Genomic DNA, 17,100 nt, shown 5'->3' on the forward strand with positions numbered 1-17,100 from the left:
CAGGACTCAAAAGCCTGAATTTTGCCTGAAACTCTCAGACTGAAGAAGTCTCTTGGAAGAGAGAAGAAACGTTTCATTAAAGAAGAACCCGTCCAGAGGACCTATACAATTTTTTTTCCTTTAGAAATCACAATTTCTCTCAATTCCCCTCCGAGTGCAGAGAGCACAGCCAAGCTTCCACAGACTTCAGTTATATTTTAGCTCAAACGTCAAAATTCAGAAATTAGAAGCAAATTTTCTTTCTTTAGTATCTCCTATGTAAAACATTATGGAAAGAAAAATTCAGCTGTGTGGTTTCAGTGTTCTGCTACTTCTATTTAAAGACTTTTTAAGATCTGACTTGCTGGATCGTTTTGRCACAGTGAATGTTTGAAGTTTACTTTTTAGTCAGTGTTTCTATCTGCTTCTCAAGAYGACTATTAGGGAGTAGGAAAGACAATTATTTGGTTACCTTGGTGACCATAATTGATTCACGAGGCTTTCTTAACTTGGATTATTACAAAGTTAATGTTGGTGTTTGGGCACACTTTAAATGTGTTCTAGTTGTTTCATATTACCTGCCATTGTGTTACCGCTCATCAACACTGACGGACACGCTGGAAGACAAAAAAAAAAAAAAGATTTGTTTAATCCTCACCTCTGTGTCAGTGTTTGAGTTCAGTTTACTCCATTTTTATGTTTTTTTATATGTTTCTCACTGGCAGTGGCAGCCTCGCAGACAAAGGTGATGAGCTGCTCCTCTATTTTCTTCACAGCATCCAGATCATCCACGAAAAACACGTGCCGATCGCTGGGCTGACTGGCAATATTCACCAGCTCGCCGTAGTCTGCATCCGCAAAGCCGATTGCAAAGATGATGTAGCCTGACGATGAGAGAAGTACAGTAACACATGAAGTCATTTATTTACTGGGAGTCAGAATGAGAACCTGCTCTGTGCTGAAGGGACGGCTCCAACAAACACATCAGTCATAAAAAAATCACATTCAGATTGATTATTTATTAAAGACTTATTTTAACAGTGATTGCTTTCACATGCTGTCAGAACGCTTTTGTTTGTGTATCTTTGGATGCACAGAGTCAACACAATTCAAAACGGCTGGCATGAGAAGACACATACAGCTACAGCTTTTTCACTTTAACTTTAAAGCTAGCTGTGGTAGCAGCCGAGAGAACTTTAATAGCCAATTTTATATGATGACACACTTTAATGTTTTAGAAAACGAATTAATTTTTTCTGTATAAATTACTAATATAATTTATACATTTGATCAATTTGTTAGCATCACAATATGTACACGCCTAAAAGAGGCTTCCAGCTGATTTTTTAAAAATCCAATCTTCAATGTAGATGTCTTTAAAATGTTCACAAGTGGGCATAAAAAGTTGTCTAAAAAGTTATAGTGTGACACAAAGTCCTATAAGTACATCAACTTTACAGATATTCATTTATAATTTGATGTAATTGTAGCTGAGAATTATTCAGAATTACAACATATAATCCAAGCACAGAAATCCTAGATTTTAATAGAATTATTTATTTGATGAGTAAAACCTGTACCTTCCGTTTGCATATCCTTTGAGACTTTGTTGACRTCGTCTTGTGAACGCCCATCAGTCAGAACCACCAGGACCTTTGGAACGCCTCTCCTGGCTCCTGCTGCCTGAGTGAAAATGGATTCTTTCACATGTTTGATGGCTCGACCTAAGAAGAAACAAAAAATATATATAAACAAACTTGTCTGTTTAGCTACATAAACTAAAGTTGACTCTGGTGGTTAGGGGAAAGTGTTGAAGTGAAACTGATCATGAGAATGTTCAGTCCTGCAGGTCGTTACAATCCTGAATGCTTAAAGAGACACAAGTTCAATTGCTCTGTGGTCTGAAGATGGTTGAACATAAAACCAACAGCCCTTAAACCGTCMGGATCAGCTGTTTCCCCACATACCTTATAATCACCAACTTATTTMCAGCTGTGCAGTTAGAATCACTGTGTAAAACCTGGACATTAAATCATTACTGTTTGCTGATTCTGCTCGAGGCAGGAGCCGAAGCTCTCTCCACTAGACGCTTCCTCTGCAGTCGCAGCCTCTTCAATTAACTGTTCTTTCTAAAAAAAAGATGCAGTTAGCTCTGAAACTAAATTACTTATTGCTGCTTTTAATTATTTTGAGAACCTCCTAAAACAGCTGGATCATTTCCACATTATCCTGCAAATACAACTCCTGTGAAAAATCACTTCGTCGGCATACCGATGCCAAGAAAACTAACTGGAACTGAGCAAAATGAAAAGGAGCAAAACGTTTGGTTGCTTAAATTAGTAACTAAACATTTAGTTAGTTAAGCATTTCCTCCCTCTTATACACATTAACCACTGCGTGCTTTGATGGAAAACTGTCAGAAAAAGAAGCTTGATGATATTACCTCCACAATTGTTTAATACTTTTTTGTTTACCCCTTTAATGTCACTATTTCAGCACAAACCAGAATTGTGGGGGATTTTCCTCTCTTAAATATAATCAARCTTTTTTGTAAAAAACTCCAAAAAGTACACTTTGTAGCTGCTCGAATGTGTTGAGAGTAACTTGACAGCTCGTTTTGCTTCGGTCTAATAAAGTGAACTGGACTATTTCAGAAGTCTGAACTCGGAGCAGATGATGGATGGTTTTGATTATAACGTACAATGTTCAGTCTCTGCAAACACGAGCAGAAACTAACTTAGACTGCGCTGCTTTTGGCTCAAATTAATCTAAATGTTAAAACTTTATTTTCTGAAAGCTAACTGATGGGTTGTTTCAGTTTAATGTCAAACATGAGCATTTTTATTCACAGTAACAGGTTTTAATTGTTCATACTGATCCACGCCTCATCCTCAGCTGACCTTCTCACAAATAAAAMGATGTCCTTCATCATTTATCCTCTCAAATCTTGACTTCTCATTTTCCCCCTCTTCCTCTTGTGTTCTTGATAACGTGAAGTATTAAAACACGTTGAACAGTTTTAACTGTTTAAGTGTCCCATAAATCTGACAGCAACAGAGGAACGTGAGGTGTAATTGATTAACGGTGTATAGTAAACCCTTTGACTAAATCATAGCTCCCTTGTCTCGTTCTTCATTTTAATCAAGCCGTCAGCGATGACAAATGATAGGATGTTCTGTCTGCAAAGAGTGATGTAGGGTATCTGTGAGTGGTACATCTGTTCCTACACTGTCCTCTGATCATGACGGGCAAGTGTGGAATTACAACAGCTAGTCAGGCATGAAGTCACACAGAAAAGAAGGCACCGAGGAAAGAGGAGGCAGCAGTAGATGTAGGAGGATGGGTGGAACAGAAGGATTAAATAAAACCAGACATGTAAGAAACTGAAAATAGAAATTTGTCAAGGCAGGGAGTCTTTAAAGGCCAACATTAATCAGTGATACATTACACTGAACATGTGTAAAATCAAACTAGACTGGTTTATGTTTGTCACTTTTACAGTTTTGTCCCTCCTTCATCATGAATCTTGGAACGTTTTTAGACAGCTCCTAAATTTGAGAAACAAATATGTTGTTGTTAAAAGCAGCTTTTATCAGTCTAATTGCCAAAGCTAAAACTTTCATTCCTAAAAAAAAAAAAAAAAAAAAAGCAACCCATAACCCCCATCAATGTCTTCATCACTACTAGACTGGACTACTGCACTTCTTTATATGTGGGTGTCGAATAATCAGCGTTCATCGCCTGCCGTTTGTCCAGAACGCTGCTGCACGTTTGTGAACAGGTGACCACATCACTCCCTTTTTAGTTGACTAATGGCTTTTTTTCCCACCAGCTCCTCTACAGCATGGTTTGTGTGGTTTTCCATGACACTTCAGCAACAGCTCTAGTGGTTCATCGTATCCCAGAGCCCGAAAATTAACTCCACACATCTTTGGTGGCAATTATAATCCATTAAACTATTTGTTAGCAACAATTAAACATACACAACACAACACAACAGTGGAGGAAATGGTAGCCTTGTTATTTAAAATGGTGGATCAGGTTGTTGTTAGAGTAGCGCTTGTTACGCAACCAGGAACTCCACTTCCTAATCAATCAGTGACTGACAGTYTTCTGATGTTGTGTTTTCAGATGGTACACTTGGAACCACAGCAAAGTAGGTTCTGAAAAGGGGTCTGGTTCCACAAATTCTTGCCAGTGGAAAAGCACTGGAACCGTGGAGAGCCAAGTCAAACTGTGCAGTAGAGGCGCTCGAGGAAAAGAGTTGTTCTGGCTGTCTGGTTTTGAATTGATGTGAACATACTTTAATATACTTTTTTATATACTTAACTTTTTTTACACTGGATTACAATTCCATTTGAGTTCGAGTTTGTTTATTTTTATCCTCTTTTGCTATACTTTTGGTTTTTACTTATTTGATCTTTTTTATTGTAAGTTTTTCCTCTTTGTGAAGCACTTTGTTTAACACTGTTGTTTTTAAATGTGCTATAAAAATAAAATTGATTGATTTGATTGACAACAGTAGATAAAACAGCCCAGTATTTATTGGATAAGGAAGTGGTTCCCAACCTATTTTCCTCAAAGTCGTCTTTCTTACTTCCAAGCCAAGCTGAGCCTCACCAATCCTCTCCACCTCTCCAAAAGAAGCATTCAATCTTTATCTCTTTACCAAACTAATAGAAAAACAAACACTTATTTAGAAAAGGTTAACACACAAGTACATGCATACTGAAGGAACCTACCTTGTGAATAAACCTTTTAAGGACTTTATTATGCATTGCTACCCAATATATCATTCATATCCAGTTTTAAAAACAGTGCAAAAAGTTGGAAATAAAAGTAAAAATATTCTTTATTATTCAGTTGACTGCAGGGGACATTTATACAAATAGGAAGGGAACAATTTAAGAAAAAAATATATAACTAAATCATGAGCTTTACTCCACTCCTGAAAACACATTTTATGATTAAAAAAGTTATATCTGCTTTTTATATTCAGTGAAATTTATTCATGGGCTATTTATACCTCCATCCATGTATCAACTTAGGGAGTCAAACACTGAATTTTTATTTAGATCCTCAAAAACCGCCTTCCTCCAGCTCAAGTGTGTGGCTGCTTCAATGAAACCACAGGAATAAATTACTTCAAGTAATCTAATAATATATAAATTACGCTCTGAGCTAATAATTAGGAAGGAGAAAGTTCATTTCTTAGACGTGCTCTGAGTCCGTCACATTAACACACAAACACGGTCCAGAAAATGACCGCTCGTATTTCATTCAAAGTGGTGAAAAGCTGTTTCCTAACTTGCATAATACACAGTCAAGAAGTGTCAAGGATGAGCACCATTACTCAGTGGAAAATGGTCAAAACACATTTTCCTCATTCATTGTATATGCAGGGTAAAGGACTAAATAACCATTCAGTCAGTTAGAGGCTCACTTATGACTTAATGAATAAATTCAGTGAGGAGCCAAAACCAGAAAATCACCTTCAGGCACCCGACTCCTCAAACTGCTCTTCTAGCATATTATTGAGTTTTCAGAGTAAAACTGACTGTACAGTATTTTAAAAGGCAGCTTCTGGTACATGTCATTCATAAATTTAATAAATACTGTTTTCTCTTGACAATAACTCATTTCAAGTCTTTAAGCAAGAAACATAACCTCTGCTCCTAGTTCAAGCTCTGCAGCCAGCTGAGCGTGGGTCTCAGGTGTGCAGAAGTTGGTGTGACACAAACGCACAAAGGGTTTCACACAAACCATCTCAGAATGAGTGATGAGGGGGGAAAGCATGAACCATCGGACTATGGAAGGGTATATTTGAATACTTTATCAATAAATAAATAAATACTAAGCAAATTATCTAAAGGAGATAAAAAATAAGGCTTCAGAGGCAGAAGTCTCAAACCTTGGTCCTCAGGGTCCACTGTCCTACAAGTTTTAAACGTTTCTCTGCTTCAACACTCCTGATTTAAAATGATGGGTCAAGACCTTCAAAAGAGCCTCTGGGACCAGCAGAATAAATCTTACAGGAAAATGGCCGTTTTGGATTTAGAGCTTCACTGCGAATTTTATACAATTTTAAACAAACTTCTTTGAGGGTTCTCTCGGTACACATAAAATATATCTCAGACTAAAGGTTTTCACCTAAAAATGTATAATTTTACCTTGAAACAGTAGGTGGCTCTAATGTTGTAAGTCTGAACTCAGATCAGGGAATGACCTCAAACCTGATCTTACTGTGTTTCAGTCGCAACACGGAAAACCAGTAGAATTGGCTTCTTGTTGTGCTCAGTGATCAGGCTAACCACCATTAGCATTACAAGCTAATCCCAACGGATTTCTCCTTGCTGTGTGCATTCAAACATTGTAGTGACATGTTCACATATAGTGGCTGTACAACATTGAGTGTTTGAATGATTATATTGACACAAGAGAAGCAAAAATAAACATTTTCACTGCAGTTATCACAAACTTTCACACACAAGTCGGCCATGTTGGATTTTAAGTTGGACGGTGGAGATGTAAAAACAAAATAAATATAATAAAACACAACTGAACTAAATGTTTTGATTAGAAAATCCAAAGCTAACGAATGGGGGTGTTCGATACCAGCCTTTGTACAAACTCATGTACAAAATGCCTTGATACTCAGAGCCTATACAAATACCAGAACAGATAACAGGATACCGGTGTATTGATACTCAATTACAAGCAGACCCAGAAAGGGTGAAAAGTCTAAATATCACATAAACAGGAACAATTTATAAGAATCAAAGCCAGAGAATGACTATGAATATGGCTTAAGTTTTAAGACCATAAAGATTTCAAGCTTACAACAAAAAATTTAAAGAGTCATAATCAACAGTACAACTGCTCTAATATTAATAATGCATGAACTTTGAGCACCAAGCATACTTAGATTTGTTAAAAAAAATCTGATTACCCCCCACAACATTAAAACACCCATGAAAAAATAATTAAAATATTAGAACATAGAAAACTGCTCAAAACCTCAAATTCACACAAAAACTGCGGTAAGTTTCCCTAAGTGAAGCGTTTCATGAGGTAAGCACAAACTAAAAGTTTAGTTGAGTTATTTAAATAAAATCCATATTTATGYCATTATTATTATGCATCCTCACGTTACTTTATGTGCCTAAAGCTTCATAACGGTCATGCTGACTGCAGTGAATCTTTGCCTGTTTGTTTTAGCGCTGCGTTAAGGTGTGCAGAATTTTAGAGAAGGAAAATAATCCACCAGATGAAGAAAGCCGCGCTGAACAAAACAGACTGCTCCTCTTCGTTTGTAGGCCCAAAGGTAAAAACGTCTGGCTTTGTGCGTGCATAAATTAATGTGTTTTTGAGTGGGTACGTTGGAGGTAGAAGTACGAGAGAAATGCAGGAGCATCAGCCTGGATTTTCTTTAAGTTATCAATGCATTTCATGCAAAAAGACAATTAAGGAGACAGAAACTAAGCAAATAAAGTTCATTTAGAAGAAATCCAGAGAATTAAAAAAAAAACTAAAACCTTACTGTCAGAGAATAAATTATAAAAAAGGTAGGAGAAATAAAGCTAGAAATAAAGTAGAAGAACATGGGAGCAGAGATATGAGACCCTGAACATACAGGCTTCTCTGTAGGACACATTTACTCAGCACAGATGTTGAGCTGTGAGACTTTAGCGGAATAAAAACTGTCAGCATTACCTGTAGCATCACAAACCCAGTCAGGCATTGGGTTKTACAGAGGGAGCTTTCATCTCGCTTTTACAGAAGTGCTCGTCAGGCATCCTGATTTTTAGTTAAATATATTTTATAAGTCCTAAATGATAGTAAGGCTCCAGACTGCAACTATTTATTTGGATTTTGTGGGAATTTATGGAGGTACACTGTAAAAAATAACTTGTAAGGTTTACTAGAGAAAATCCTGTAAAAGATTTGCACTAACATTTGTTAGGTAAATTTAAATGCTATGAATTCATGTAATATTTACTCTCATCATTATGTAGTAAAAGTTATTGAGAATATAGTTAAAAATTGTGAATAAATCAGGTAAAATTTACATAATTTGCTCAATTAAATCTTGTAACATATCCTTGATCAAATTAAGTTAAATTTACCTGATTTATTCACAAATCTTTAGCTATATTCTTAATGACTTTTACTAGATAATGATGAGAGTAAATATTACATGAATTTGTAGCATTTAAATTTACTTAACAAATATTAGTGCAAATTGTTACAAGGATTTGTAAATCTTACAAGTTCTTTATTACAGTGCACATGCACAATATTGTAGCATGACACCTCACAGCTACAGGGAGAGGTGTAGCTCTTGTTGTAGTTCAAGACTTCACCACCAGGTGACGGTTTTGAAGAACCTTTATTGGATTCTTCTTCATGAACAACACAAAGAGAAACTCACAGGTCTTATTAATGAAGAGGCCTACCACTCTCACTTATGGTTACTTCTGCTGAACGGTTTTACACAAGTTAACGAATAACAAACACACAATTTAGAGGAACACAACAGACTAATTGCTGAAAGAACAATGTTAACCAATTTCCTAAAAAGATTTAACAACAACAAACATGAATCCTACCCACAATCCTCCACTGCAGTCACATGACAAACAGCCAAACACAGCAGAATGCTACAATATGCATTCCCTGTTCCCTGACAACTAAATATCACCTACATTATGCCATCAAACTATTGCACAACAACAAATGTATTCAAGCAAAAGAAACCTGAAAACTTATGTTTTATTTCGACCATGTCTTGTCCTCTCCTTGAAAAGTGAAGCAAGGGAATGAGGACACTTTGTGTGYGCATGCACCCTCAGTTTTAGCCCAGAAGAGTAGAAGTTACTTAATATATTCATGTTTATGTGCTGTCCAGAAAAAGCACTTAAATATTACTGGTAAAATAATATTAGCATTTACATTTTTGTACAGTAACATTGATATATAATATAATGCATAATTTTTATTTAGTAAATTCTAGTAGTTTAGAATATATTTTTTGTCAAATTTAAAAGAATAATTAAATAAATGTTACTACACCCAAAAATCTTTTTTTTCAGTGTACTGTGACAAAACTGCAGGAGTACCAGTCTGACTTTTTATTTATTACCATTAATTACTGAATCATGCAAAACACCAACAGGACGGATGTATTTCATTATCAAACAGTGAGTATTTACAGTGAGAAATACTGAGCTCTGTATTGAGTCAACTATGTTTAATTGGATGATTTATTTTAAACCAAATTGCTCCATCAGGACCAACAAGGTTTAATGTTTCTCCTTCTCAGGATTATTTTGTCAATACGTCAGGGTGTGTTTAAACATTTTTACTTCTGTGACGGGATGAGCTATTACCAGAATAATCCCCCTAATGGCCTGCGCTCACCTGTCTTGGTGTTTCCTCCCTTGTAGCTGATCTTCTGAATGGCTTCCAGCAGGGCTTCCTTGTTGCCATGGGAACTCAGCTGGAATTCTGTCCGAGCATCGTCGCTAAACTGAGCAACGGCCACCTGGAGAGAAACGCAAAGACGGAGAAATGAGCTGAGCGTTCACAYCAAACAAAATGAGTCAGTGTTCCACTACCATTATTCTGAACCACTTTGTTGCTTCAAAAGGATTATTTATGTGAGAGTGAAGAGTTTGTCATCCACTGTTTATATACTGTATGTCCATCATTTTCTCATCAGAAAACCATTTCCACATTACCACTACCGGTTTGTTTCAGCAGCCTTCAAATCAATGACATTAAACAGCAAGAGGCCAAATTTAAAAAAAAAAATTCTTCTGAGTTACAAAACTACACAGCTGACCTCTGGATCCAACAACCCCAATATCTGCCTGATTGTCACCCAAAACATCTGCTTTTATTTTGAAAGGCTAACACAGTAAGGATAAAAAAAGAAGTACTACTTTAGTTCACTGAAATATTTCCTGATAATGAAATATATTTGATTAAAGTGATAGTTCAAATCCTCACAAGTCAGGTACTGTGGGAAGGTTGTGAATATCTTACCTGCTGTAGAAAGCTCTTTAGAGACATAATTAAATTTCATATTGATGAGCTAATGGCTAGTCTGAGTGAGACAAAGACAAAAGTGAATTGCTGTTGTTTTAAAACTTTTACAGGAGAGACGAAACGTTTCATTAAAGAAGAACCCGTCCAGAGGACTTACTTATTTTTCTTTGTGATTTTTCTACCTGGATTACAGATGCATCAGGACATAAAAGCCCTGTTGAATATAGTTATAGTTGAATAGCTCTGATATAAGATATTCATAACATTTACACAAAAAAACACTTTAAAGATATATGAACCATCCTTTTAAACTATCACAAAGTTTAATGGTTAACAAACCAAAGTGTTCACAACACATAAAAGCTAGAAATTACTTACTGTTTAAAAGACAAATACTATAAAAGATTTTTATTTTTTAGATTGATCAATTATAACTTAAACGTTAAAACTTCTTGATGTCAAACGGAAATTTGTTGCAGATGAAACTATCCTGTGCAGATGTTGGGACTCGCAGATGGGAGCTATAATCAATCTAATTACCTTYTCTAAAAGGGACGGACAACTATCATCACCTCCCGGCCTGATAATGGTGCTGTTGTTGGCTCATGTCAGTCTATATTCACCAGCCAACTTTCTCTTTACTCTGCAGCCAACTTTCTCACATTACAGTCAGTGTTTTTCTGTCGGCAGCCTGCTGCTCGGGGGGTTCAGGGGAACAGTGAGGGAAGCAAAGTGCTTAACAGCAGACATTACACAAATGAAACAAAAGGGTTTAGCAAGCACCTCTGTGGTGTGACAAATGAACCAGCTGAGGCTTGCTGACAAGAGTGGAGGCCATGCAGGAAAGAGGCAAAAAAAATAAATCAGTTCACACAGACAGGAAAGAAACAGCCCCAAGTTAAAGCCTGACTTTGCTATTGATAACCTTAATGCATAAGAAACAGTATAAATCAGGGGAAATGGGGATACTGTGGTAACTTCAGACAGAGAATGCCTACAGAGCAGGAGTCTGCGCTCGAACCACTTGATGTTTATTCCAGCTTTGAATACATCTAGACTTAACTTATTAAAACCACCATTCATGCAGGAGCAGTAATGTTTCCTGGCAAAGAACACAGCAGCAGCAAATGAGCAGAGCTAATCGAATACAGCTCAGCAACAAAAAGTCCCTGCAGAGAGAAAAGACGGAGTCGATAGAGTTCCTCTTCACTTTCCCAAACTTTTCAGTAGAATCTGTGAAGCTGTGACCACTCTGATTTCTCATGGGAGTGCCAAGTGAGTATTGAATAAAAATAGTAATGCTGGAACGTAAAATAATGCCAAACACAGAATCCACTCCAAAAGCAAAGATGAAAGAAAAACATTTGGGTCAAAACAAAATAGTATGAGACACTCTTTGAGTAAATGTCTATTTACATATAAAGCTAAAAGTAACAGAAGGCTAATTAAAAGCTAAAAAACAAATGTTACAGTAGCTGCTAGCTAAAAACAATAAGGGACAAACAAAAGGTTGAAAGTCTCATAAAGACAGCAGAAATCCTAATGAGTAAAAAGGCCAACTGTAAGCTCAAAGTACCAAAAAAAGCAGGCTAAAAGCTAAAATAGCAAAAAGCTAATTGTCAGTATCAAAAGCATGAGCCAGAGCCTAAAAGTAGCAAAAAAGCTAGCTAACATATAATGGTAACAAAAGGATAAAAAAAGCTAGAAGTTCTAAAATGTTAGGGGATAGCTCAAATTGTGAAAACACTGACTGAAAGACAAAAGTATCAGCAGGTTAAGTAAAAAAAGCATTGCTAAAAGTGTYAAAATGCTTGCTAGTTGCCAACTCCTCAGTAAGAAAAGGTCCTTCTGGCTGCCCTAAAAGCACCTAAATTACGTCATCACCTAATTTGCATATTTTGACATGTGGCTTTGGCCCTCTCTATTCCTGCAGTTCTTTTCTCGCTTCTCGGAGTGCTGATGCCTCACCYGTCCTGAAAGCAGCATCCCTAGCTTTCAGCAGAGCTCTCACCTCAGCATTCAGCCAGGGTTTCTGGTTCGGGTAGCAGGTCACTGTCCTGGCGATGGTGACATCACCTGAGATGAAGCTCAGAACAGTAGAGGTGTAATCCTCCAGGTCCACCTCTCCCTCATAAGTAGCCGCCTCTCTGAAGACCTGCCAGTTTGTGCACTGAAAACAGTCCTGGAGCACAGAAGCTGCATCCCTGGGCCACACAGTGACTGTCTTCATCACTGGTCTGACCTGTCGCATCAACGGTCGATATACTGACACCAGCAGGATGGAGATGTGGTCGAAGATGGCTTGCCATAAGGAAGAGCTCTGTATGCTAGTGTACACGCAGTCTGGAGAGTTTTCTCCCCGCGTGGGAAAGGGAGGAAACTTCCTCAAAGGCAGCGTTAATCTTGTCTGATAAATTAAAAAAAATTAAAGTTCTTTGATTGTATCATAGTTTTCTGTTTTCTTCTTTGTTAAGACATATGTGGGAATGAAAGTGTTGCATGCGTTATAACCCTCAGGTACAACCACACCAACTCAACATCTGAAAACTGAATGAAATACAGACATTTTTGTGTTTTGTTGTATCAGTTGGTTGTGGCAGCCATCTTGAGTTGTGTTGACTTAAAACTGTAACTGGCTGTAGAAGTACATGCAGTGCTTATTAACTGAAAGTCTCATTGAAATGCACAAAGTGGTTCATGAGATATATCTTTAACATACGGGTGCACGCACACACAAATATTACTGTTCACCGTCTGAAGAAGGTGAAAACCAAAACGTTCTTTAATTTGAAAAGTACTTTTTCATTTTGAATTGGTAAAACCAAGACAAAACATCTTCTACCTTTTATTTTGGACGGATTAAAAGAGTAATTATGTAATTAAATAATCTCTTCCCTCTACCGACTTAAGCTTTGCTAAATATAGGGTTGTTTTTAAAATGTGCAACATGTCATAACATGAAAGACAACAAGCTTTTTGAATAGCATTTTGGTATCGTAGGTCAGTTTTCTAAGAACTTGCATTAGGACAAAAACAGAAACCAGCAGATTCCACAAACACAACACTGATGCCAGTTACTGAAAAGAGAATCTGCTGAATTACCAGGGGTCTCATGTATAAACGGTGCGTACGCACGTGCGCCAGGTTCAATGCCCACGTTGGGATGTATTAAAACCAACCAACGTTTTCACCTGCCGTGAGAATGTGCAGTAGCCACGCAAAGTTTTTCATTTTAATCCCACAAAGTCATGAATCTGACCTGAATCCACAGAAATATGACTCTGTTCTGTTTTCTGGATGTAAGGAGCGTCTGAACACGGTGTTAGATTTTTATTTTAGTTTTAGTTTTTTTTTTAACTCGAACGATCATGAAACTGAACCCCGGGACTGAAAATCATTTAACCTCAGACAAGAAAATTGATCAGCCATAAAATGATCACAGAACCTCAGTCCAGTCTGYAAACTGTAAAGTTTTTATATTTCTGTCACGAGTTGAAAACACGCAGAGCGCAGGCCTGCGGAGTGCACACACAGCTGAGGAGAATAAAATGTGTGTGAATTGTCTAAGAAACATTTTTAATTTTCACCGAGAAAAAAAATGTTGTCAACTCAGCAGATTAATTCAGAACAGCTCAGCTGTGATGATTCCTCAGCTTCACAAGACGCAATAGATTTATTGCTGCGTAAAGTTGTGCGCATGGATCAATGTCAGCTGTTCCCACACAGCGGCACGCTCACTCCCCCCGCATCAATATATTGACGCTTGGCCAGGTAGCCCTTTATGTCCAGTTTTGACGTGCCGGGTATGCCCCATGCATCAGTTTTTTACTAGATGAGGCGGAGGAGGCGGGCGTGTCGTTTTATTTTATTTTTTACAAAAGTAGGAAATGCGCATTTCTTCACATCAACTATTTAATAAATATTTTTCTAAGTTCTACCAAAGTCATAAATTCCTCTGTGTTTACAGTCATTTATTGAACACGTGTAAAGGTGGAAATATTTCTCAGCCTCATGCGCCGCTGAAAATAACAGCACACGCGCGTACACACCAACACGCCTTTGCGAGTGGCAAACTCATTTTTTCACCCCACTACTTATTTAGACAGTTTTCCCACTCATTCTCCATTTAATGTATGATTTTCCGGCATCTAAAAATAATTTCTGATCCCTCAGAGAGGACAATCTGAGGAGAATCTCACACACTGGACACATTTACATCTATTTTACATATTTAAATGGAKGTGTGCCAGGGGAGGTATCTCACGTGCGCTCAGTTCCACATTCATTGGGATGTATAAAGGAAAGGTGTGCAGGAACCTGCGTGTGCACCGTTTCATACATCTGAATATCTTGGTGCGGCGCACTTTTCTAAATTTGTCTGTGGTCAGCTTTTAGTGTGAAAGCTGCACAATCCTTTATGCATGAGGCCCCTGAAGATTTAAAAGGCCAAAAATGGATCTTTCTTTCTATATATTTCTGAAAACTTTCAGTAATTTAAATACAAATATACATGTGAGAAAAAATGATTTGATAGTTTAAAAATATTGCAAACTTAAAAAAAATGCATATTTAAAAACTAAAAAAACATCAACACTTTTTTCCACCACGCCTCCCTGTTCTCCATCAACCTCAGCACTGTCCCCCCGCCCAGGACTGCATGCTGAATCCACGCTGCTCACCTATGATTGCAGCTGTCAGTTTGCTGAAGTTTGCAGAAACAAACAATTTCTCCAAAGTGACTTTGTTCAAAGAGCTGTCTACAACAGGTAAGATAATGACTGTTCATAATCTTTCCACGGGGGTTCACCTCAACCCATCTGATGTACTTTTATTTATTTTTATTTTTATTTTTTTTTTGTGGTGCAGTGACAAGTGTGGGCATGACCATGTCTGACCTGGGTGCCATCTGGTCCAATCAGATCCAATGACCCCATGGTGCTGTAGAGGAAACGGGTGATCTTCATGAAATTATCATCTCCGATGGACCAGGAGCCATCAACCAGGAACACCAGGTCAGCTTTGGCCTCCTTGCACACTGGACAGACAGAAAGGTAGGAAAACAAATGCATTCATGCCTTTTGTTTCTGCTTTCAAAAAGTAATTTCATACAGACTGAAAGTCAGTGGAGGACAAAGCATCATAGAAATAATTACTGGCTATCTAATATATTCAGACTCTGAATATTCAGTGTGAGGCACTGCAAATACACGTCTGCTTGAAAAGGGTAAATATGTAAGAATTAGGTCTACGGAGCTGAGTCAACACTGCAGAGTTAAAAAAAGAAATGTAGTGTATTTGCACTTTAAATTTCAAAAAGTTCTTTGTCTAAGGTGCTTTCCTTTTGTTAGCTACTCGGTTTTATTCTCTGTCCTGCAGTGACTTTCCTCTCTGCCTTTTTTTTCGTCCTGTGATTTTCAATGACTCCCAGTAGCCGAATCATTGCAGCTGTAAAGTTGTTTAGGGGTTCTAAAGACTTTTCAAGCTCTAAATCATAACATTCCCAGCCTTGTTATGACCCTGCCGATCTCAATAAATTACATAGAAGAAAAAAGGATATAAAACAGTTGTAATTCTAAAGGAACACAGGAGATGAGGGAGGGAGAGGAGAGCAGGGAGCTTCGATGATAATTCTGACCTCCTCTCTATTTATCCTGTCACTTACCATCTGTCTTGAACACGGTCACCACTTTCAGTAAATAACCTTCTGTCAGATCCTCTCTGTTTACTGTCTGCGGCCCTGCTTCTTCCAGCGTGTTCGTTTCCAACCCTTTTGTTTATTTTTTCACCTCGTTGCTTTTTGCTGTCCGTCCTATTTACAGAAAATCCACGCACGCTGCTTTTACTTTTCTCTCGTTTCTGTTGAGTAAAGGTTTCCAGGTGTTTTGCTGCTCTGACAAAGGCCAGAAACTTAAACAAATGCTTTGAGACGAGCTCAGCAGGGAGGGTTGGCTCACGTCCGAGGACCCAGTGTTTCAGGGTGACCTTTCAGGACGAGGATAGCTGTAGGTGGAGGCTCAGAATTCACCATGTCATACTGTATATGTACGTTTAAGCACGACTGCTGAAAATGTCATGCAGGGTTTTAGTCTGCTCTTGTCACATTATGGTTGCATTAGTTGAATTTTGTGTTGTTTCCTAGTCACATTGTAGTGCACCAGGTAAATACATACTCTTGGAAAAATGAGAAATTTAGGTATGTCGTAGAAAGCATCATAAAAATGTAAAATATTTTGGAAAAAAATGCGGGGAAAAAAACTTAAGTAAATCACAGTAAAAGCATTACAACGTATTTTAACCCCAAAATATCCTGAATCATTTTATTAAAGTAAATAATTCAATAAATAAATCAATGGGCAGAGAGTATAACCAAAACCAGGGCATAACCCAACAGTAGACCTGAAGTTATGTCCTTGCTGATCACCGATCTATAAAAAGTCTGATCTGCCAATTTTGATTTTGGCCGATACAGATGTTTTTGAATAACTGACACTGTCAGGTGTTATAATATCACAATACACCTTCAATGTTTTAATCTTATTTTACTGAAAAACAATGAACAATACCATTAAAACAATTCAAACTTGTTTTAACTGGACATTTCTGCTCACAGCAGAGCAAAAGAGGCCAGTGGCTGATTTTCAGAACTTTGTGGAGGCAGATGTTCTTTTCCATCGAGCTTATCTAAGTATCAGCCAATCTCCAAAAATTAAGAAATCCGTGATGGGCTGGAATTACACAAATTTTCACCTAACATCAGATTGAGCGTACAATTTACTAAAAGCAGAACTCCAGCTGTCTAGAAAAGTTCTGTCACATTTGATGTTTGAGTGCAGAAAATTCACCCACACGTGAAAGAACTGGACATTTATGGTGTGGCTCATGCTTACCTTCTTTTGCAGGTGGGATGGTGGGAGGGGGCTCTGTGGTGGGGGGTTCGGTTGGACCCTGAGTGGGTGCAGACACTAAATTTGCACAAACATAAAATAAAACAACACAGTGAGCAAAGACCTGGGGTCGGATTTATAAAACTGGCGTACGCACAGTTTGAGCCCAGAAACTTGCGTACGCCAC

General features: G+C 37.7%; 1 protein-coding gene across 1 annotated transcript in view; it reads right to left on the reverse strand.

Moving 5' to 3' along the window:
• Window positions 1-17,100, reverse strand: part of LOC106527895 (collagen alpha-1(XIV) chain) — a gene marked incomplete in the record, with an annotated part of 186,287 nt that overhangs the window by 70,447 nt on the left and 98,740 nt on the right. Inside the window, 6 exon segments of the mRNA XM_014022903.1 lie at window positions 558-596; window positions 699-863; window positions 1,560-1,703; window positions 9,400-9,523; window positions 14,925-15,064; window positions 16,917-16,991. Of these exon segments, the coding sequence (XP_013878357.1) occupies window positions 558-596; window positions 699-863; window positions 1,560-1,703; window positions 9,400-9,523; window positions 14,925-15,064; window positions 16,917-16,991 (687 nt within the window).

This window comes from Austrofundulus limnaeus, unplaced genomic scaffold (assembly GCF_001266775.1).
Source record: "Austrofundulus limnaeus strain Quisiro unplaced genomic scaffold, Austrofundulus_limnaeus-1.0 Scaffold348, whole genome shotgun sequence".
Classification (NCBI taxonomy): domain Eukaryota; kingdom Metazoa; phylum Chordata; class Actinopteri; order Cyprinodontiformes; family Rivulidae; genus Austrofundulus; species Austrofundulus limnaeus.